The sequence below is a fragment of the Balaenoptera physalus genome (assembly GCF_965194825.1).
Source record: "Balaenoptera physalus genome assembly, chromosome: 18".
Taxonomy (NCBI): domain Eukaryota; kingdom Metazoa; phylum Chordata; class Mammalia; order Artiodactyla; family Balaenopteridae; genus Balaenoptera; species Balaenoptera physalus.
The window spans coordinates 8,710,091-8,733,478 of NC_138899.1; the positions used below are offsets into that span (position 1 = coordinate 8,710,091).

At 45.1% G+C, this 23,388-nt stretch overlaps 3 protein-coding genes across 13 annotated transcripts in view; 1 reads left to right on the plus strand and 2 right to left on the minus strand.

Annotated features, from left to right (window-relative positions):
- LOC309647386 (uncharacterized protein) overlaps positions 1 to 3,126 on the minus strand; it is a 69,182-nt gene extending 66,056 nt beyond the window's left edge. For 3 of the 4 annotated variants that reach the window (XM_082434727.1, XM_082434726.1, XM_082434728.1), the window contains exons 1-2: positions 2,372 to 3,126; positions 1,894 to 1,976 (exon numbers count right to left, since the gene is read on the minus strand). In XM_082434727.1, coding sequence (XP_082290853.1) covers positions 1,894 to 1,976; positions 2,372 to 2,493 — 205 coding nt within the window. In that variant the 5' untranslated portion in view covers positions 2,494 to 3,126. Of the gene's footprint in view, positions 1 to 1,812; positions 1,977 to 2,065 lie in introns of those variants that run through there. The other variant, XR_014255993.1, reaches the window with a different exon arrangement.
- On the plus strand, positions 1,212 to 12,155 carry METTL21C (methyltransferase 21C, AARS1 lysine). Of its 2 annotated transcripts, XM_082434705.1 has the most exons (5): positions 1,212 to 1,297; positions 3,256 to 3,464; positions 6,510 to 6,661; positions 9,470 to 9,587; positions 10,622 to 12,154. In XM_082434705.1, exons 2-5 carry the CDS (start codon positions 3,356 to 3,358, stop codon positions 11,014 to 11,016), a joined length of 774 nt encoding a protein of 257 aa, XP_082290831.1. In that variant the 5' UTR covers positions 1,212 to 1,297; positions 3,256 to 3,355; the 3' UTR covers positions 11,017 to 12,154. The 2 variants fall into 2 exon arrangements, with proteins under 2 accessions (XP_082290831.1, XP_082290832.1); XM_082434706.1 differs by lacking the exon at positions 1,212 to 1,297 and having other exon boundaries at positions 3,263 to 3,464; positions 10,622 to 12,155.
- Positions 12,156 to 13,936: 1,781 nt separating this feature from the next.
- TPP2 (tripeptidyl peptidase 2) overlaps positions 13,937 to 23,388 on the minus strand; it is a 68,625-nt gene continuing 59,173 nt past the window's right edge. For 4 of the 7 annotated variants that reach the window (XM_082434601.1, XM_082434603.1, XM_082434602.1 and 1 more), the window contains 4 exons: positions 22,347 to 22,477; positions 18,948 to 19,155; positions 16,656 to 16,775; positions 13,937 to 14,884 (listed from right to left, as the gene is read on the minus strand). In XM_082434601.1, coding sequence (XP_082290727.1) covers positions 14,795 to 14,884; positions 16,656 to 16,775; positions 18,948 to 19,155; positions 22,347 to 22,477 — 549 coding nt within the window. In that variant the 3' untranslated portion in view covers positions 13,937 to 14,794. Of the gene's footprint in view, positions 14,885 to 16,655; positions 16,776 to 18,947; positions 19,156 to 22,335; positions 22,478 to 23,388 lie in introns of those variants that run through there. The other 3 variants (XR_014255982.1, XR_014255983.1, XM_082434605.1) reach the window with 3 other exon arrangements.

Here is a 23,388-nt window from a genome sequence, read left to right on the forward strand (position 1 = left end):
AATAAACGTGTGTGTGTGTAAATATATATATATATATATATATATATATATATATACATATATTCGTATAAATTGCGATCAGTTTTTGAGTCATTTATTAAGTTGTAATGATGACCATCTTTTTGCTGTTTCTTATAGGGGTGATGACACCTGGTGGAAATAAGTCACAGAAGAGCAGGATCAGTCACAGGTCTGGACCATCTGGGGAATAAGAAAGTGTTCGAATGACAGGCTTGGAAAAGACTGCAGGTCACCTCCCTTCATTTACGGGAGTGAGAAAGAAGATAGTCATGGGGCCACAGCATGTCCAGATGAAGATCCCGAGTTAAAAGAAAGGGACTAAAGAAAAAAAAAGTGACAGCAGAGAACAGACTTCCAAAGTTGAGTAAAAAACTAAATAAAAATAGGCTCGTATCTACTCAAGTAAATCACTCACTCGCTCACCGGGTAAGCGCAGTCCCTCATAAATGTGAAGGATTATTCAATTCTCATTTGCCTAAGGCTTTAATTTACATGCCCTATATTCTATTTTAAGGGTTTCCAGTCTTCCCAAATGAGCACATGATTTTCCTCCTTCCTTTTTAACTGCCCCTTATTCAAAGAAATTATTGACAACGGCTGGCTTTTTTCTGGGAAGAGTTTTCTGATTTCCTGTTCACTGTTGCCCCAACTAACTTTACCCCTTAGGCAACTTTAAGACTTTGACTCACATCCCTCCTTGTGGACAGATGTTCTCTCGCCCTGCTCTCAGTAGAGTCTTAACATTCTTTCTGGCTGCTGGAATCAGGGTCCAGGACAGAGCCCACGTCAGTCGTGCCCCTCCCTTCAGCCACAGGAGTTGGGCTGATGGGCACCCAGCTTGCAGGTTTGTACAAAACTCCACCTGTGCACCCGCCCATTCCTTTTTAAAATGAAACGTGAGTCTACATTTCAAACCGCATCACAGCCACTGGATACCACAGAGGACAGCCTCTATTCTGCTGGAACGATTTTCTGGATCTTTTCAGAGTGATTCCATTTCATGTTGAAAGAAGTGTGTGTGTGTGTGTGTGTGTGTGTGTGTGTGTGTGTGTAAGACAGAAAACTGAGAACTGAGAAAGGGATAGAGAGAAAGAGAGAGAGTAATTCTAGCAAAGTAATGTGTATGGGTACTGGTGGGTAATGCTACCCTAAATAACTTGGACTTCCACTGGCTGGCTTTTGTTCATAAAATGCTAATCCTCTCAGGTGCAGACCTATATAAAACATTGGGGATTAAAGTCTGCACAGAAATCTCAAACCTCTTCTGCTGCATAAGGTAAAGATATGTTTAAACTAACCGTTCGAAGTTATTTTGAGGGTACTAACAAGGGGCCCTTTTCAGAACTTCCCAATTCTTTATTAAATACTAACATAGGATATAGATCATATGATGCGTTGAGCTACTAATGAACACTAGGTAGATTACTGTAGTTATTTTCTAGGTTGCTTTTTGGGGAAAGAATTAATGTCTCACGTCAACTATAACGATGGGGGAGGGGAGTCATTTCATTTCACAAGGAAAAATACTACCTGTTATTGGAGGGAAAACAGGTCTCCTTTTCTTGCATGCAAAATGAAGAAATGTCTGACTTTAATGCACAGAGTCCCGCGGTGCTGGGTGGGTGTCCTGTAAGGAGTGCTGTCTTGCCTGACTACTCTCTGGCTTTGGAGATGAGAATAACAGTTAATACTGTTTGCGCAAGAGGCTTTGCACAGGTTATCTCACTTAATTCCTACGACCCGTCATGTGAGGTCAGAATCACCATTATCCACAATTTCAACAAAATTAGCGCATGGCAGAGCCAGCATTCAAATGCAGGGCCCTTCACCGCGGCGCTGAGGCTCTTCCCTGGAGGTGTTCTGGGTACTCACCGATAACCAGCCAGCTGCCTTTTAGGGGAACAATTAACCTCCTGGAGTCCGGGGCAAGTTGGTGAGAAGGAGCAAGTAAGTATCTGCAAGAGAAAAAAAAACTTCCTGAGTTGAAGAATTGGGGTAAATATTTGATTGTTTGGTTCTAGAGCCGGTGAAAATGCTAAATTACCTTCACAGGAACCTCACTGATTTGAAATCCTGTGGCACATTAATGTGAGGGGCACACAACCCCTCCAGGTGTGGAATAGTTAGTAATGCTGTGGCTGGTTGCCATCCCCAGCTGGCCAAAACAATATGATGGGGCAACTCTGGTATATAAAAACAAATTAGGAAAACGATTTACATTTTGTAAAAAAAAAAAAAAAAAAAAAGACTAGAAAACGTCACTGTGACAACTAAGCATTATGAGTAATTTCAGGGCAAACTCAGCCAGAAAACCCACCGCTGAAGCAAGGCAACTCAAGCCGTGTCCCACCTCATGGTCAAGAATATAGATCCTGCAGCTGGACCTCCTGGATTTGACTCCTGGCCCTGCCACTGGCCGGCTGCGTGCTCCTGGGCTGCTTTTGAATCTCTCTGTGCCTGAATTTCTCTCATCTGAGAGGAGGCATAATAATAGCATCCACTTCATAGGGTTTGTTGTGAGGATTAGATGAATCAATTCACTAAAAGCACAAGAACGGTGCCTGGCAAAAACACGCCAAGTCCTGCAGCGATGTCACGTGTTCTTATTTGGATGCTGATCAATGATCCCAACAGCCAGGTCCTCTTTTCTTAATCAGTAGAGTTTTCCTGAGCTGCACTAATCACTTTTGCTCCCCTGTTTCTTGCCCACAGCCCTAGGAGGCAGGTAGATGTCATCCCTCCCTTTTCTGCTGATGAGGAAATGGTGTGGAGGGGATTAAGTGAATTGCCAAGAGCAAGAGTGGGGAGCCAACCAGCCTCCTGGCTCTCGGCCCCCAGCGCTTTCTACTACCTTGCGCTACAGCCTCCAATGAGGAGAGAGCAGCCCCGCATCTGGGGCAAATCCACGATGCCATTAACCCTGGATCCACAAGGTACCCTTAAAGACGTGTACGGCTGGATCAGACCTTCTTCACCAAGATTCAGTTCCAAAAGCTCTTAGGTATACACCCTAGACTGCAGCAAGGCAGCACCTGTCTGGCTACAGTGGCCCTGCTTTTGCGTTTCTCCAGGCGATGGAAAGGTGGGGTGATGTTTCATGGTCTCCTTTCACTTTGCTCTGCAAAACCAGGATGGCAGCGCCCAGGGCGGCTGCTCTCCCCACCCCGCCCCGCCCCGCCCCGCCCCGCCCCGGGGAACTAAGCTGAAATGCAGGTGTTCTTTCCGGCCCAGCAGATGCTAAGGCGATAAGCTGCACCTTGCAGAGGCTCTGGGCGAGTCAGACCCGGAGGAGCGCTCAGTCCAGGCCAGCTCTCTCCTCCCTGGCGGCTCCGGGATGGATGCGTGTCTGCGCTCAGGACAGCAGCCCCAGTCCCTGGACGAGGCACCGAGACCCCCGGATGAGGAGGGTCTACAGACAGACGGCAGCAGCGGACCCCCGGGAGGTAACCTCCTTCCTCAGCTCCACATCTTCTCCCCTCTTTTCCTGGGGATGGCGTTTTGCAGTGAACCTCAGGCACAAGAATATCCATTTCCTTTTAACCCTAGATCTTTTTCTTATCATGATGCTTAGTAGAAAAATGCCTTTATGCAAGCAGAAGCATGACACTAAAGGTAACCCCTATGTTTTTATTATTTACCTATCAAAGACCAAAACTTTGTTTTATCCAAATCTGAGAGAGTTAGATTTTTGTAACAAGAACTTTTAAAAAAGAAATGAAATCTACATTCCTTCCTGCTTTTCGCCAAAATGTATTCCTGGCAGCTGTGTCCTTCGGTGGATCAGTGTAAAGTCAAGTGTACTTTCCCATTATGACAACAGAACCCTTTAGTGTTGCTTTTCTGGGCAGGGAATCAGTAGTAAATAAATAACAGACATAACAAATGATGTCATAAGAGCCAAGATATAACATTCAAAACATTTACAGTCAACAGTGAAAAATTATGTCCCAACTCTGTTAAACCAGGATGGTATTCATTTTTACTAAACCGTTTACATAAAAATGCAACTCTGCCTATCCTGAAAATCTGATGTCTCTAAAACTGTCAGACGAGCATAGATGCAATAATTGAAAATCATGCGCAATCAACATAAATTTCTTTTATCTTTGTAGCATGGAAAATGGTCTTATGGAGAATATTTACATGCCCATGTTTCTTTACAATGTTGATCCAGAAAGTACAACCATCAGCTTATGATCTGTCTTCTTGTGAAAGGATGAGCCACTTAAAATCAGCACATAGACTTTTCCTACAGTCTTGAGAGAAAAGTTAGGCTTCAGCCGGTTATTTGTGGGAGTAGGGGAGGAAGGAACTGTCTGGGTGATATCGAGGGGACGGAAGCTGGCAGGAGGTGGCCTGGGTCCCTGACGGTCTGGCTGCTCCAGTGATGACAGGCTCAGAGGTAAAGAGGGCAGCCCGGTACCCACTCCTCATACCAGATGGCCTGTACCAGCGCCTGCATTTCAGGACTTCTGCGAGCTGATTGTTAAACATGGCCATTGTTAAAATTTAAGTCATGTAAACGTACAATGAAATGGATTATGTAAAAGGTAAAGGAATATGAAAAAACTTGGGTAATAAATACTCACGTCTCATCAGGAATTATTTTCCTACATTTTACGATGACCTGTGCCCTTGAGGCTGTGGAGGGGTGTCGTATCCGTGTGGTAGAAATGCCTGTGATGCTGAGCTGCTTCACCTCTTTCCCAGTGATGGCCACTGTGGGAGCGTCGTCACCATGGTGACGGCCAAACCCTACACATCAGTGCTTCCTCACCGCCCCCAGGCTGCTTGTTAAACGTTTCTGGGCACAAGATGGTCTGTTCCTCTGCCTTCTTATTTTCTCTGAAACAGAACTCAGAGTCAGCCTCTCAGCCTATGGGAGAAGCTGGGTCCTCTTTGTTGAGTGATAAATTTCAGGTTCATGTTTTTAGACGTTGGTAGTTTCCCTTGTAAGACATGGGTGAGGACCAAAGGTCCTCTCCTCTCCCCACAGCCTCTCCTGGGGCACGTGACAGGGAAGGATGACATGTCAGGACTGACTTGCCCACTATTCATCAGCAGGTTCTTGCAAGCTCAGGGAAGTCCTGGGTTTCTGGAAGCTCACCTTTGTGGTCAGGACAGAGAATTCTCCTTCCAGGAGATCAGAACCCACGGCCGAGAGCTGCAGGCGTCATTGTGCTAATTTACAAACTGGTCATTTGGCCCACACTGTGGTCAAAGACCATTTGGACACTTTTTTGTAAAATGCAACACAAATGAATTTCTGGAAGAACAACATGAAAAGAAGTACAAAGACATACACAATACAAGCTTTGGTTTTTCATAATCAGATTCAACAGATATGGTCAAGTTGTTGTAAATGTTTCTGAGTGTTCACTGCACATTTCTGGACTCTTCTGGCTGTGACCCTGTTACAAAGCGTTTGCAGAGCCGTGGCACAGAACCGTCTAGTGCAGGTGGAAATCAGTGAAACCTGAACTCTGAGGGGTGGACCCCTGATTAGGCTTCTTCAAAGGCCCCCTACCCCTCACCCCGCACTCACCCTCCTCTACCTCCTTGAATGTATGTTTCTGGTTAGAGACCTTCAGATGTGCACTGAGTGCTCCTGCCCGCTATTCCGTCCCTGGTTACACGTCCGCAGGTGGAGCTCAGGCAGCCGAGGCTGGTCTCATGCAAGTTCCCCCCCAGACCCCTCGCTGCCCGTGCCTCTCACCGAGGGTCCCAGCAGCCCCCCGTCTTCTGCGCACGACCCTGCCGTGTGCTCAGCACCCTCATTCTGATCTTATTACTCGCTGTTCTTTTTACGCTGAAACCCCCTGCGAAACCTTTGACATTCTGGGCTTCCATGATGTCAGCCCCGACCAGGTGCTCTTTTCCGCTCATTTTATATGACATCTGAGAGCTGCCTGAGTGGGTCATGAGCGTAAAGGAGTATTTCAGGAAGAGTAATTTAATAGCTGGAGCTCATCTGACAACCTCCCCCAGGACTGCGGAGCTGGCTCGTCTTGGGGTGACCTGTACCTTTTGAGGAGCAGTTGTAGAAGGACTTAAGGAACACGTTCCAGCCAACATGCGGGCATGTCACATCACTTCAAGACCCAAAAATAGTCAGGTCCACGCTTGCCTCGGTCCTCCTTATGCAGATGGCTCATTCGTGCCATTCTGTCCGGGGGCCTAGCTTCCTCCTCTCACCAAAACAGAGGGAGGGACGGATCGACACCGCACTGTCTTCTCCTAAATCGAGGGAAGGGCCCAGGGTATCCTTGGGCATTTTGTCATATGATAAAAATGTCCCACAGAAATGTGAAGTCCCTGTCACCCCATATCATTCAGTTTGTGCTAGTTTGCAGCCGTTGCCACTGATAGCACTCCCCCCTCTGCTTCTGGAAGATTGCTCAGTCTCTTCCCATCTGACTAATTGTACCGAGTGTAGATTTGCACTGGATCAACAAATCATGAAACCGATTTAATTTTCTGTCCCACAGATTCTAACAAGATAGAACCATCGCCTCAAAGCCTCCAGAAATTTGTTCCTATGAATTACGCCAGCTACACCCAGGAGTACTATCAGTTTGCAGGCAAGAAGATTGTCATTCAAGAATCGATCGAGAGTTACGGAGCGGTGGTGTGGCCAGGGGTGAGGGAGCTGTCACACTGGGGTGTCGGGGATCCTGGGGATGAGAACAGCGATTTTGTACAACTGTGGTGCCTTGGACGACTTGCCACGTGCTCTAACGTCCTGTGCTTCTCAAACTGAGGGTCCATGGATGCCCCCCCCAGGGCTGTTGCTGGTGTACCTAGATGCTGCAGAAACACGGCATCTTTCCTAAACACGATTTTCCTCTATGCCATGTTTCTTGAAACATTATTTTTTCACATTAACATAAACTTGAGTATATTGGGAAGTAGGATGAAAAATCCATATGAATTGTTAAAAACTCAGAAGAAAAGTCTGTCGAGTTTAGATTTCGTAGCGGCCACCTTTGGGCCTCTGCCACAGACCGTCGGGTATCCACTCGCCTTTTACAGTGTGGCTAGTCCAGTGGAGACGCTTAGGAAATGGTGCTTCATCTCATGCTCTCCCTGCAACAGTCCCCAGAGGATGGAGCTGAAACAGGGGCAAACACTGAATTCAGAGCCAGAAAACCTGCTGTGTTCTGGCTGAGTGCACTGTTTCCCCTGGCGGGGCGCGGTGCAGAACCAGGCTGGGAAGACGGACCTCGGAGGCCAGCGCCTTCGTTCTTTCCACTGCAGAGGTTCTCAGCCTGTGCTTGGAGAGGCTGCAGGTCAGAACTGCTCCACTGTTAGCTTAGATGGGAATCCTTCTGGGTTCTTGTTAAATGCAGACTCTGATCCAGGAGGTCGGGCTGGGGGAGGTGGACCGGGGCTGCATTTCTGACCCACTCCCGGGCGACGCAGACCTGCTGGTCCACTGCGTGGCTGTGATCAGAGGTTCCTTGGAGCGCCCTTTGCAGTCTGGGTACCAGCAATGGGGGAGATGGAGGGTGGGAGCAGGGGAGGGACAGCCATGGGCTCCAGGCTCTTAGAGCTCCCCCCTCACTGACCCCAGCCAAGGAAGCTCGATTTTTTCCCCTTATGCTTAATATAAGTATGATTTCCTTCAGCTAAATGTTTTTCTTTGGCTTAACAAGTTTGAAACCACCAAGCGACTCCACAGCTTTGTACTAGAGTTGGCAAACAGACACCCAGAGCTGGGTGATCAGAAATCAGGAGTGGAAAAAGACGATTTGTCCACTGGACTGTTTTATTCTTAATAAGGCCTCTGCCTTCCGTGCACCAAACCCTGGCCCTTCTCGGGACCTCAGTTTCCTGAAGGCTGCAGAAGAAGGAACCGTATCGTGTGGGGAAGCACCCTTTCCTTGTGTGACTTCAAGAGCAGCTGTGAGAGATGACTTTTCGGAGTTTGCTAATAGGACTAAGCAGCGGGGGAGTGTTTGCTGAAAGGTGTAGCTGTTCCCGAGGGAAGATCTGTCCCCAGATGGCACCCACCGGGCCAGCCTGTCACAGGGCAGGGCGCTTCGGGAAGGCCGCCTACAGCCAGCCCTTCAGGAACTCCTCAGAACACACGTCTTGGTGGCTCTGGGTGACACTCTTCCAAATATTGAAACCCCACACAGTGAATAATGCTCCTTTCTCCTCAAGAGCCAAAGAAGGCCTCTCCTCAAAACTGCCGCCCCCAGCTGCAGAGCTCCTTGCCACGGGCTGGATGCTGGTGCCACCTCGCACCTGTGCCATCCCGCCTGTCCCCCCCCCAACTCATCCTCCAGCGCCCAGGGCCCCTTGACGCCCCTCACCTCCCTACCGTGCCATTGGGAATTGATTTCCATCCTCCCCCCACCCCCATCCCTGGCCCCCGAGTCCCCTGAGAGGAGCCTAGGAGGAAAGGGAGGGACCCAGGGGCTTGGGGCTGCCACCAACCCTGGCGCAGGCCACCGTGAGCTCGGCATGTCTCAAACCATCCAGGCCGCCCCCTACTGCAGCCTGGGCCCCAGACAGAAAGTGAGTCATAAGGAGCCCAGAGCGTCTGCAGGAAGACATGGGCTAGAAGTGTGTGCAAACGAGAGCGTTCACGTTGCCTTTTCAGGGCAGGATTCGCACTCCCAGCTCCGGCAACGCCCTCGCGCCTACGTACCTCTCCCCAGTCTCCCCAGTCTCCCCAGTCTCCCCAGTCCGCGACATCACCAACCGACGCCCATTGGCTCACACGGGAAGGGACCTTGATCTTCTGTATAGAAATCGATCTAAATTTATTCTTTTTTTTTTTTTTTTTTTACTGTGTAAAGGATGTAACCTCCTTGCTGCTACCCCCCAAAGTGTGGTCCGTGGCTTGTTAGAAATGCAGCCTTGAGCCCCGTCAGCCCCACTACACGCGGCCGGGCGTCTTTCACCAGGCCCCAGGTGACCTGCGTGTGCGCTAGAGTTTGGGAAGCACTGCCCGGCCAGTCGAGTGTTTCTTAGATGAACTGCTTTAAAAGAAAAATTCCTACGCAGTTGTTCGGTGCAGCAGGCAAAGTCCAGAGCAACCTGAACGTCGGTGGAGTCAGGAGGCAGCGGATGGAGCCGCTCACAGCACAAGTCTTACAGCAGGTGGAGGCCTGACACGACTTAAGCAGAGCGAGGGCTTGCTGCCCTGCAGCCCCTGGTCTCCTGGTTCTGGAAGAGCCGAGCTGACCTTCCTGTACCTGGAGGCTGGTCAAGAGTCTTCTGGTACAGGCGCTTTCACGAGTCTGTGTCTCTCGTTCCTCTGAGGCATGTTACAGCCTTCATATTCCAGAGGTCAAAACACGCCGTTGCACGTATATTTTGATTCTTGTGAGCCCCCAGTAAGCTTAAACTGTTAACATGTCTTTGAGTATTTAACTTGCGGTGGGGAACAGGGTCCCCGGTTTCCAGTGTCCAGGTGACAACTGTGAATGTTTTTCAGGCCATGGCTTTGTGCCAGTATTTGGAGGAACACGCAGAGGAACTCAGTCTCCAAGGTGCTAAGACGCTCGAAATCGGTGCTGGACCAGGCCTCGTTTCCATCGTGGCCAGTATTCTAGGTTTGTCTGTCTATTCTCGGCCTTGTTTCAAAAGATGGTTGCGGTGACAACAGTGATAATAACCACTTACTACTGTGGGACGGGCTGTGGTTTAGGTGCTTGGCCATGATGGCGCTCCCTGAATCTGCCCAGATGTCCAGGCTAGAAGGACTACTGTTATCCCCAGAGATAAGATAACTGTGCCTTAGAGGCTAACTCATCCAATCCATTGATTGTTACCACGTGAGAAAGTTGAAATTCTGAAGGTGTGACTCGTGAATTCCTGTTGTAAACAGCTATGTTATGCTGTCTCCTGCTTTTCAGCGCAACTATTATCAACTAATGTTTTGGAAAAAACAAAAAATAAGTGAGTCAATCCAAGGTGAAGGCAGATTTATACCCAAAATGCCAGTTGTGAGTCCTGGGAGCTGGGCAAGAGGCGGATATGTCTGGCCTACTTCAGCCTACACTATTACAGGTCTTCTTCTATCAAAACCAATCTGGAATTATGATTTTGTGAACCTTTATCACTAGCATTAAAATGCCTAAAAATTAATGCATTTAGTAGGGGCGAGAGTCATTCAAAATAGATCATCCCTTAGGAAAGAAAACTAGGTGCTGACACCTCACGTAAGAGAAAACCAAAATCTTCAGATAAAGACAGTTTGGGAAGGAAAACCATTATAAATGATGACAGTAATCAAACGCTAAGAATCCTGGTATGTTTAGTTAATTATTTCGAAATCTCTCAAAACTGCACCACCGTTTAACTTAGTTTCTTAAAAGACGGTAATGTTATTCTATTTCAATGGTTCTTAACCAAAGGTGATTTTTGGGTGGGAAGGTGCTACTTGCATCTCGGGGATGGAGACCAGGGACCCTGCTAAACATCTTCCAGGGCACAGGGCAGGGCCCCCCAAGGAGAATTATCCAGCCCATATGTCCACAGGGCCAAGGTGAGAAGCCCAGTTCCATTTCCCCCCTGAGAGCATGTGTACCCTGTGGCTGCCCAAATGTTCCAGGTAATGCGTACAAGTTTCCTCTTTCTCTCTTAGGAGCTCAAGTCACAGCAACGGATTTGCCTGACGTCCTAGGGAACCTTCAATACAACCTTTCAAGGAACACACTAAACCATACAGCACATCTGCCTGAAGTGAAAGAGCTGGTGTGGGGAGAGGGCCTGGAACAGAACTTCCCCAAGTCCACGTGTTACTATGATTACTTGCTGGCTTCTGATGTGGTCTACCACCATTACTTCCTGGACAAGCTGCTCGATACCATGGCATACCTTTGCCAGCCGGGAACTGTGTTGCTTTGGGCTAACAAGTTCAGGTTCACCACCGATTATGAATTTTTAGATAAATTCAAGAAGGTTTTTGACACAACACTCTTGGCTGAATTTCAAGAGTCATCAATCAAACTTTTTAAAGGAGTGCTAAAATGGGACTAAATTCAACAAGATGCCTTTCGAAACATTAGTGTGTCTTTTGAACAGTGTTAGAAATTTTATAAGATTGCAAAGGTAGTGCACAGAAACAACTTGTATAACTAAAATAAACATAATATTACAGCAACTCTCCAAAGCAACCAGTTTAGGATTATCTGCTTCATCTAAATATACACAAATAACATGAAAACATGAAAGTAGCTTTGTTGGCTTCCAAGAGTCTCAATTAAGTGTTTAATAAATTTTACACAAATAAATTAACAAACAAGTGGATTTCCCCTCGTTATTTCTGCTGGAAAGCATGGTCTTAAACCTGTCAATATACTTTTGTCACTTGCTTTTTGAAAATGAGCTTGACAGGGTCAGTGTATCTTAATCTGAAGAGTCTACTTTGTACAGACTTTAACTGTAGCAAAGGGAGAGGGTAAAGAGTAATGGAAAACAGTTCTAGGCTTTACACTGATTAAAACTGAAAAATACGGAAACAGTGCTGGAATGAGAAAATGGATGTCATCTCAGGGGCCCAGAACTAGTGCCAAGCACACACTCTGCACCATCCCTAGTGCTTCTTTCAGAAGTTATTTATTTGTATCCAGCTCTTTCCGTTGTTTTCAGTGGTGTGGTGCAGACATTGGTCACCATTACCTGAAGTAGGAAAACTGTCCCGACTTTTAAAAGAATTTGAAAAAGAATAGATACATGTATAACTGAATCACTTTGCTGTACACCTGAAACTATCACAACACTGGCAATCAACTCTACTCCAGTATATAATAAAAAGTTAAAGAAAAAAAAAGAATCCACTTTATAATATAAAAATAAATAAAGAAAGAACCATTTTGTCTCCTGTTATCAATCACACAGAAACGTCATAGTTTTGCTGGGGATGGCCTCTCCTGGAACGTTATGTGTCGCCATGGAGGGACAGAATAATCTAGCCTGAAAGCAGGGCTGACAAGGCAGCTTGGCGTCACCGCCCCAGACGCCGGTGTCACCCACCACGGGTACCACTGATGGACCAACCTTTCTAGGAATCACTGTTCAAAGCAGACTTTGCCAGTCTGTGGCTGTCTCTCTAATTTCCACAGCAAACTTAATAATCTTCATTCTAAAATTTCATTATCTGAGAAAGACTTACACCCCACTGAAAGAGAGAAGTAGTAATTACGGATAGAAAAGTCCTTGTTACAACAGAGAGCCGGATGTGGCTCATAGATTTAAAAAATAAAGAAAAAAATTTGCCTGTGAACTTTCACGATGTACTGCACGTCCTATTAAAAAGCGCCGTTATTCACCACCTCCCCCTGCAGACGTGTACCTCACTTGACTGCTTCTCACTACCAGTCAGGACTGTGAGAGTACGTCCAAAATCCACCATGAACTTAACTTCTCCTTCCACATTAAAAAATATAGCGAAAAGACCAAAAGCCGAAGAATAAAGTGAGAAATTAGGGAACTCTGCAACAATGGTGATTTTCATGTAAAAATAAGTCATATTTGAAGGATACCAGAATTTATTGTATCTTGACATAACTCAGAAGGTAGTACTTCAAAATCAATCTATTACTAGGAAGTTTCTAACCTTAAAATTACACTAAAATTGGATACTAAAGGCATGTTCTAAAAAAAGGTGTGATTTCAGTGAAACTGGTAGAACTTTTTGTCAGTGAAAAAGCACCTCCGAAAATTCTCTCCTCCGTTAAAGTCATGAGAAAACTGACAAAAATTCTCAGAAGCACGTAGCAATCTTAACCAAAGGCATGTAGCAATCGGAAGCATGTTCACTCAGAACGGCTGAACCTCAGTTAAGAGAGCAATGTGCTTTGTGATGTTTTCAATGGCCCTGTCCCCGTCCCATCTCCTGCTCCACGGCAGCCTTGAAAACCAGCAGCCTGGCAATCCCTGGAGACTGTTCCCCAGAAAACACCACGGGCAAGGCCGTCTTTGACTGGACTCAGATCTCTCACAGGCCGAGAAGCCTTTTCCCAGGGGTTTGTCTAGATGATTCCAGGCAACTGTACAATTTTGTGGCTGCCTTAGATGATGGCTAACCGTTGGGACTAATTAAAAAGCTTAAAGGGAAAGGCTGGGAAATGTCCAGAGGGGCTCAGAAAGCTGTCATATTCCTGGGTACCAGCCACGCACATCGCGGGGCTGAATGCATCCTCAGGGAAGACCTGGGAAGGACCCAAGTGCTCACCCCTGGCTGACCCTGAGGCTCTGTGCTGCAGGTAGTACTTACAGAGATGCCAAACCCGGTTGTAAAACACGTTCTCTAATTAACATCCAGCCAGCAGCACGACCCTGCGGAGTCACCCTACCCCTTCTGAGCATCTCAATGCCCTGACTGGATTGAACCTGTGTATGTGGGAACCTGTATACGTGTAGGTGAAAGTATGTGTTTGTCAGAGAACATGCATGCGGTTGCTCATGGGTGGACTTTAGACTCTAGATGGCTCAGAAACTGTGCAAAATGTCTGCACGCATATTTGCAGCACTTTTTCATAAAGGGTCTAACGTCTTCATCAGATAAAGGAGTCAATTACTCAAAAAACAGTTACGAATGACTAAGACCAGATCTCTGGTAGGCCTTTTACAGTAGTAAATTCTAAGGGAAGATTTAAAAACCATACACACACAAACACATTTGCTATAAGACAGTAGAGGCCTTTTAATATTGTCTACGTGTGTTTATTTTACGGAGGAAGGATGAAAGAAGTATAGTAGCCAGAGAGATAAAAATAAAAAATTAAACCTACACAAAAGTTAATCACATAATAAGATTCGGAAATATATTCAAATAATTGCAAGCCTATAAGAAACATTATAAATTATTTCATGTTGAATTTTTTGTCTATGGATTTAATATATTATTCATTTCTGTTCTAACCCCAAATTTTATTTATGAAAAATTAAGACCAACTTTAAGAAGCTTCAATATTCACTTTTATTATTTATAAAAAAATTACGGTATGAGAGTGCATATGGTGTACTGCGATCTTGGGTTTGCACATTTATTCACGTGTTTACATTATTTCAACTTTAATATAAACATACCATAAATGTATCTTTACAATACCTGATACAGATTTAAGCTGTCTGGCACTTATACATGTATTATTAGCTCATTCTGATGCTCTGCACGTCAAGAAGGTGTTAAAAGTGATCGGCCTGAAATAACTCCAAGATGAAGAATGACTGAAGCAGTTATGCTCCAGCGTCCGCCACGCATTTATTTGTGCCGGTTTTATTTTCTCCCCTTAATTGAATGTAAACGTTTGCCAAAAAAAAAAAAAAAAAAAAATCTGGAAATGAAGTTCTCTGTTACTTTTTAGTCTAATAAATAATTTTAGCTACGCTTAATGTAGCTTTTTTAAGGCCTTCATACAATTGAAAAAAATTAAAGTCGCGCATGTTAAAACCCTGTTCATTTATAAAATAAAAAATAGAATTTTATAGGTTTGCAGTTAAAAGTTACTGTTGAAAACCTCTCATGCATGTAACAGCTGCAACCCAACTGAAAGTCCTTGGTGCTGGCAGCCAGGGCACAGCCCGCTGCCAGCAATGTGAGGCATTAAGAACACACCATGATGTCAGAGGTCTAGATTTACATGTATTAAGCCACACACCAGCAAATTCTCTGATAAATACACATCATTTTAATAATCAGCATTTGATAGCAGATGAAAACATGCATTAGACTAAAAATGCCACAAATTTGTTTTTATATCCATTCACTATAAAACTTTCTTTTTTAAAATTTAAAGTCTTGGTTCCTATTTTAGAATACAGAGTAATCAGGAGGATACATGATGGGGAGCCAGTTTTCAGTAAAAGACGCACAATGGGTCCATCCAAGCAGCTTCATCAGCTATAATAAAACACACACAATTATTAAAGAACAGATGTTTCAAGCTCAGCATTTAGGGTAAATTCTGTATTAAATATTTAGTAATAATAAAGATGCAGCAGGTAGAACTTTCCTTCCATCAACTCACCCACCAACCTTCCTTCCTACCAACCAGCGATTGTGGTGATTACCATCATCCCTGCCAACCTGCCTGCTTTCCCTCCCTTCTGTCCTCCTTTCTTCCTACCGACTTGACGTGACTTGCTCCTTTCCTTCCAACCACCCTAGTTTCCTTTCCCTCATTCTTTCTGAGTGCCTACGGTAGTCAAACACTGTTCTAGGCATTAGGAAAAAGCACTGAACAAACTCACTTCCCACTTCCAGGAAACTTAAGTTCTATTCAGGAAAGCCAAAGAGAAAGTCAGCAAGCTAATGAACAGATAACAAATGAGTAAATAATAAGAAATGTATCAGGTATATAGTAAAAATAAAACTTGCTATAATACAGACTGGGAAGTGAGATCGTCAAGAAAGGGATCTCTGAGGAGGTGACACTTAAGCTGAAATCTGAATGACAAGAAGAAACCTACTCTGTGAAAATCTGGGGAAGAGCTCTCCACGCAGCTGGAAGAGCTGGGTCCTCGAGAGGGGAAGGGTGCGCGGTGTCGGCCAAGCAGAGAGGAGGCTGGGATGGCGGAAGCAGTGAGGACGCGGGAGTGCGATATGAGATGCAGCTGGAGAGGCCGCTGGCAGAGGCCGGACCACACGGGCCTTACAGGCCACGGGGAGGAGTTTGGATTTTACTCTAAGTGTGACGGAGCTTCACCAGGAGGGGTCTAAAGCCATCTTTTCCGGCTGCTGTGTGGAGAAGAGCCAGCAGGCGAGCAGAGTGGAGGGGAGACAAGTTACGAAACATCCCCTGATGTGAGCATCTGGGTGGATCGTGGGCTTCACAAATGTAAGAGCTCAGTTCATAGCCTACGTGATGAGAAGACATTAAGTTCCAGAAAGAGCTCTCTCAACCTCCTCAAAGATCTGAAGAAGTGAATTTGAAATGTCTTACAATCTGAACTGACAGAAAAGGTCTGAGAGTAAAGATAACCTATAGTTTACTCTAATTACCAGAAATTGCCCCAGAAACCTACAGGTGAGTTTTACATCCAAAGAATACCTTCAATATGAAGACCAGACCCTCGGCCGCCTTTGGCAGGACCAGCGTACCCCAACCTCCATATACCCTTTAAGCATAAACCAACTATACATGTACAAAGACAAGGCGAGGCTGAAACAATTTCTGCAGAGTTCAGTAAGTTCTTACACTTGACATTTAATTTGTGCAGAGAGCTCAACCACAGAACTTCCCTGCATATAATACATGGTAAAATAAAAAACGGCCTATCATGTCAAATGAAGAATAAGATCAAACATAAACTCTAGAAGTTCAACCATTTTAGAACTGAGCCAACATGTATTTAAAAGAAATCATCTGTTTCCTTCATAAAGGAAACCTGTCTTCTAACTACACAAAATATGCAATGCATTTTGCCTATGTTGAAAACACTAAAAGCCAAAAATATAGGTTTTCTGGACAGGAGTGAAAAATGTTTTAAAAATTTAAACAGCTTACTGACTACCTTGCATGCATTTATTTTATAGTTCACGTTATGTTAATTAGACTAATAATTAGTCATGATAAAGTTGGTACTGTTTTATCACTACCGTAAGGCTTTCTATCTTGTCACTCTGCAATATTGAAATGACACCCAACAGTGGCAATTTAAATATCACTTACTTGAATACAATTTTTCCAGTTTTCTTTTGTTGGTTTTTCTTCCACAAGTTTAGTTGCAAATTTAAGGCCTCTCCCATACATTTTATTTACGAAGGCATGCTTGTATGCAAATGTCAAAACCTACAATGTAAAACAAGATACAGCTTATCTACAAAATATTTACAATTTAAGGCATATTGCTTTAATAATGAAAGAACTGGACTTCCCTGGTGGCGCAGTGGTTAAGAATCCACCTGCCGATGCAGGCGACACAGGTTCGATCCCTGGTCCGGGAAGATCCCACATGCTGCGGAGCAACTAAGCCCGTGTGCCACAACCACTGAGCCTGCGTGCCACAACTACTGAAGCCCGCGTGCCTAGAGCCCGTGCTCCGCAACGAGAGAAGCCACCGCAATGAGAAGCCCGCGCACCGCAACGAAGAGTGGCCCCCGCTCGCCGCAACTAGAGAAAGCCTGCGCGCAGCAACAAAGACCCAACGCAGCCAAAAATAAATAAATAAATAAATAAAAATCCAAGAAAAAAAAATAAAGAAGAAAAATAATGAAAGAATTGAGGCTTTAACAGAGGTGTAGCTTTTCAAATGAACATGTTACATCAAGTAAATTTTAACAACTTTTTAAAACAACAATTAACATCTTTAAAAGAGCTGGGTATCCCACAGAACAGATAATTTATTTGGGGAAAGAAAGCTAGTATGATAAGTCACTAGCTGTTGGAAACCATACCAAAATACCTCTCTGCAAAAGAAAGCAGAGCTAACATAAGTGATTACAAAATTGCAAGTCAGAAGTACAAAACTACAGAGTCACTATGAATTCCTAAAATTGCAAAAGAGGATAAAAGTAAACAAATGAAGTGTCAGATTATATAAACATGTTCTTACTTTCAACTGCTTCCTTTTGTACAAGTTTTCTACCTTTAATTACTGCATCTGTCAAAAATACTCATAACCATTTGTTTATATCTTTAGTCTCCACTTTTAGAATGTGGAGCATGTCCTCAAAGAAAGGAATCCTGTCACACTTACCTGTGTTCTAGAGACAAGGAAAGGGCTCAACAACTGTTGCTACAGACACAGTAAACAGACAGGTGACATAATGCACGCCCCTAACGTAAGAGCGCTGTGGCAAGAACAGAATTCTTTACGACAGCTTTACTGTGATGCTCATCAAGTGTCTATCGACCTGATGCTGGGCCAGGCTCTTATTCACCTTTTTCCCAGCAGCGAGCGCAGTGTCTGGCACACAGCAGACACGAGATAACTTTGTTAGTAGTAACAGCAAGTACTGCTGACGCCCTTCCAGGTACGTGATACTCATTCATAAAAGCCCGCGGTACGCAGCACCACAGCCCCACATGAGCATTCAGTCACCCGCCTACGGTCACACAGGTCAAAGTGGCAGGGGCAGAATCCAAGCTCCAAGGGCCTGATTTCAGATCCAAATTCTTAACCTCTGGTGCTGCTTCCTTCAGTTTCTGGAACATTACTGAGTTCCCTCTATAAAAGCACTACTGTACTGAGGTGGAAAAACCTGAAGCAGATAGGAAGAATTTTCTCCTACTGCAGGAGTCTTTACTACTGTTCACCATAGTTAATCTTGAAAACAAGCACCTGTCTACTAAAAAACCCCAATAGTTTGTGCTGGAAGAAGAATTCCACTGATTTCATTTCCTTTTTTCTTCCTTTATGTTCAGAAGAAAGGAAGACTGGCAAATACCTGTAGCTATATAATCTCTACTGTTAAGAATTATAGTAGAGAGCTAGAAGGCATTTTACATGTTTTTATAATCTAAACCCAAAAAGTTCATCAATGTTACTTTTTCTAAACTGGGCTTTAAAAACTGATCAGCTATAAATCAAGATGATAGTTATTTAGAAGTTACAAGAGTTTGGAGAGAAATAACAAATATCTAAACTAACCAGAATACCCCCATCTCCATCCCTGACAAATGCGCACAGGGACAGGTGCGGGAAGGTACGAAGACAGCTTTCAGATGCCCTTAATTTTAGCTGATACATAAATGGCTTAACCAAAGGCCCGCCACACACGTTCTCCAACTGTCTCCCAAGCTAGCGTGGTCCACCAGCCACTGTGCAGACAGACCAAACAATGGTCAAGTGCTTTCTAAGCCGGGAAGACCAGGGAGGCCTCGCTAAGCGCCTCGTCTTCTTCGGAGCCCAGCTCAGCCTCGTTCCATTTACCCTCGTCCTCTCCGGCCGGGCCTGCTGGGCACAAGGGATCAGGGATGCACCCCCAAGAACTGCAGCGAAACAAGAAGGAGAAAGGGTACCTTACTGTCGAAAAGATCAGTCCATTTTGTAGCTTCCCAGAAAGTTTCCGTCAGAGCATCCAGGGCGCTCTCGCCCTCCTCCTCTTGCCCTTCCAGGTCGCTCGAGGCGGCGCCGTCCTGCTCCTGGGCCTGGAGAAGGCGGTCGGCCAGGGCGCAGCCCTTCCTACACAGGGCGTCCACGAGCGTCGACTTCAGCTTGTCCATGTCACTGTGCGCCAAACCGACACATTCCACACGTCAGGAGAGCGGCTTCAAGAGCGCAGCCTCACCCGAAATTAGCCTCAGGCCTTCTCTGCCTAAGATTTACAACGCAGGAATGCGGTGTGGCCGCGGAGAGATGTCTGCACTGCACAACACCTGAGCCACTGTGTTCCACACACAGACTAAATGAGTTAGGGTCGCTGTAACTGGCTGAAACAGCAGGCCCTGCGCAACACAGGGGAAAGACTGCTGGGTTCTCAATTCTGCCAGCTAAGAAACTCTTAGAACAGTATCTTTTAAGTGTTTCAACTTCTTATAAATGTCAGTCGTTACATACTTGTGTAGTCGTGAACTGTCACGCATACACAGAGCAAAGGAATACAAGGCTTACTCTAGCATTTTAACACATTAACTCATTTATACTCAAAATAATTCTATGAGCAAAAGACCCTCAGTTGCCTCTATTTTGCAAAAGAGGAAATCGAGACACACAGAGATCAGGCGATCTGTTCAAGGTCCCACAGTTAGGCAGCGGCAGATCCAGAACTCCGAGCTCTGCGGCCGGTCCTGGAACCCCTGCTCTTAATCGCCGGGGCCACCTGCCTTGCTCCAGGCAGGCAGCTTTGTTTCTGATGTGTTACAAATGCCCAGAACAATGCCTGGCGCGGAACAGACACCCAATAAATTGCTGCTGACTGAAATACAGCAACAGCCTACACTCCTGGGACAGTACTGGCCCCTAGAATGCTTATTTGACGCATCCTGTCCAACTCCTGTCAGATACGTCTAAAGACGAGGATTAAAAGTGCTGAGAAGATGACCAGGAGGCACTCAGATATGGGATGAACAAACTGTCTAACGGTAAGCATGATTTTGAAGGACCCAGAGTGAAACGTGCCACCTATGAAATCTGCTGGGACTATAAAATCAACAATTTGTACAAAAGACAATTAAAATGAGAAGAAGAATTTTAAAAAAACCCCAAAACAACGCCAATAACCTGCTACAACCTAAGTTACCCACCTTAATACATTTGCAATGCAGATGAAATTACGCCTAAAAGATGCCCAAGAGTTTATGTGCAAAGAGTTTCAAAGTTTAAAAGAGCCAACTTTCACTCTCTTTCCTGGGAAGCGTTTCTGGGGACTTGAAGTGCTTGGTCACTGTGGACTTAGGAACAGAAGGATGGTCGGGCTTTCATTTACTGACTCCCTCCTCACCCCACCTCTTCGATGCCAGGCGGCGCCTGACATGTCTCGGCAGTACTTCACTCATGCTTTACAGCAGCCTCAGCGGTCAGCAGTCAAGTGCTTTCCCCACGTTGTGAGGGAGAACGGGGGCCGTGGAACAGAACTGGGCAGGCAGGGCAGGTCTGGATATCCACTCACATATGGCATCCTGATTGACTGTCCTGGTCGCCCAGAGGAGGGCTGCAGGATGCAGAGCTTGGAGGGCGAGCTGGGGTGACAGGCGTGCTGGACTCGCCAGGCCTGGATTAAATCACCTTTAAGACCCCTTTCTATTTCCGCATTCTCTGATCCAATAACCTAAATTCCACATATCTGGAATGTTCTCTTCCTACCCTCTTCTAATTTTGAACTGACCTGCTCAGATTAAATACCTATTAATCCATGACGGTTTCCCTGCTCTCCTTCGCATGGGCTTTCACAGTTTAAAATACTTATTATGACCGTTAATCACATTCCATCTAGCAATTATCATCTTCTGTATTAGGCTGTATGTTTTCTAAGAGTAGAGAGTGTCTTGTTCATTTTTTTTACATCCCTCTCAGTGGTGCTACATACAGTGCTTGGTCTCTGAATCAAAGTTAGTTAGGGACTGATCAAGGTGGTAATAGCTACATTTTAGGAAGCAACTTCAATTAGATACTTCAGTGGCCTAAGTAAACTGCAGTTTAATTAAAACTTAGATCCCCTACAAAAAGTTAATATTTGTAGGATTCCAAAATGGCCATCTTGCAATTTTTGACACGAGTGACTTAAGCGAAAGCAGCTGGAAATGAGAAATGCATGCCCCAAATAATCCTTTGGATATAACTGGCATTTCATAATGCACATAACTGGCATTTGTATATAACTGGCATTTCATAAATGGTGACTGCACCAGCCACTATTATTATTAACAACAATAAAATAGCAATGTTTCGAGAAGGTTCCTTTGGAAAGTGTGAAAGGGTGCTGACAATGGCCAAGAACCTATTTTGAACAAATTTTATTCCGCTTGAACACTGCTGCTTGTAAGATTCGTTGAGACCTATAATATCAGTATAAACGATGTAAGGCCAAGAGTTCTAGCAGTTTAAAATCAAGCGTTTTGTATGTATATAAAAAAAATTCTGACCGAAGCAGATGGAATCTTTAAGGGAAACTACCATATTTTCAGGCAGCCTGCACGGTTTCAGTTTATTAGTTACAACAAAGCTAAGAGGAGGAAACTTCCACCCTTGTAAGTTAAGGACCCCCCAGGGCTGGAAATAAGCCAAAGCGACAGAGGGGAAACTGGTACTGGGGGTGTTATCAGGAGATGATGGTAAGAGCTCGTGGAAGGGTGAACGGGAAAGCCGCCGGACCGTCACACCAGCAAGTGGAAACCACACTCTCACAAGGATGGAGCCTTACAAATGCCTAAACCCAGCTACGTGTCTGCTGTACACATCATGTTAGAGTTTATTAAGGCTAAACTATAATTCCCCCACCCCTGTTCTCCTCAAGTAGTACTGTAAACCCAGTTTCATAAAACTGAAGTTGCCAGATAATGGTTTTAACCCAATTTTATTTCTTACCACTTTACTAATAAGCATTATAAACTAAATTTGGAGTCTGTCACGCTATTGGTCAATAAACACTTGAAAAATTAATTTTATAGGGCGCTCTGTGTTTCCTTCTCCATGTGTCCAGTTCACACATATCCCCCAAATGGCTGGACTGATTGACCACTGTCACTCAAACCTCTCCACCATGACAGCACCTGATGGTGGAGGAAGCAAACGACTTTTCTTTTGCTTAATCTTAAACGACTAGAGAAAATTACTATAAGATATTTAAGGATGGAGTACCCCCAAATCGGTAACTCCAATGATAAGGATATAAAAAATACCAGAAGAGAAGGATATTTTCAATAATTAAAAAAAGTAACTAAGAAATGAGATGCAAGAAAGAGTATTTACTGGTTAGGTACTTTTTTATAATAGCTGCATCGGGCCTGGGGTCAGTCTTCATCGCAATGTAAACTGCTAGGGCCGTCTGATCTATGTGAGAGATAACAGCATTTGCAGCTTCGACAATTTCATTAAGTCTTTTCATTCGTTCCTGGGGAGGAAAAAAAGAAGAAATAAGAAAAAACTGGATGTACCCATGAGTCTCCTGACGCATTTCACTTCCGTGGGTCACACCCGTGAGAGTTAGGACTCCCGTGGTGCGGGACCAGGTAGGCTGTGCAGCCCAGGGGCTCCGCACTAGCTCCTGGTGTGACCTTTACGACGGTCAGCATCTCTAGAAAACCTGAGCTCAGACGGGAAAATACCTACCCTACGCTCCCCACTGGCGCTGAACAGAGTAATACGCAAGATACGAAGTTCACAGAAATCTAAACTGTTTTCTACAGAGGCAGCTCTTTCCTTGGGTAACTTAAAAGTTCAGAAACGTGATCAGCTATGTTACCCCAGTCCCACAGCACATGCAAACAGAAGTAAAAAAAGCACTAGTTGATGAGACAAATTCTAATTTATTACTGAAATCTCAGAAATGAGAGTAAACAGGAATAGAACCAACAGAGTCTCACTATGGGCACCGGGGTGTCCTGGTGTCCTCAGCAATCTGGCTCCTCCCAGGGCCTTCGGGCTCCCACTCAACCCCTGAGGACTCTTAACTGATTATGGCTACAAGCACTTTCTACAGCCAGGACTCCCAGTGAGAGCTGGTCCGCTGAAGGCAGCTGGGAGCTACACGGCCAATTCTTAGAACTTAGAAACAAAGTTAGCCAAGTGAGTGCAGAGGAGCTCCGCTTTTGCGGCGGGTGCCTTAGACTTCCAGCAGGCCCACGACCACTGCCTTGTGCTCCCGGCTCTTCAGGTCAAGGTCAGAAAAGCCATCCTTAGGGTTTCCTAGCTACTCCTCCTCCCACTGACCAAACGTGAGTCCTGAGTCAGCTTAATGAAAATAGCTCAACAGAACATTCAATCTGAGGCGACACGTTTTCAGTCAGCAAGAAGAGAAGACAA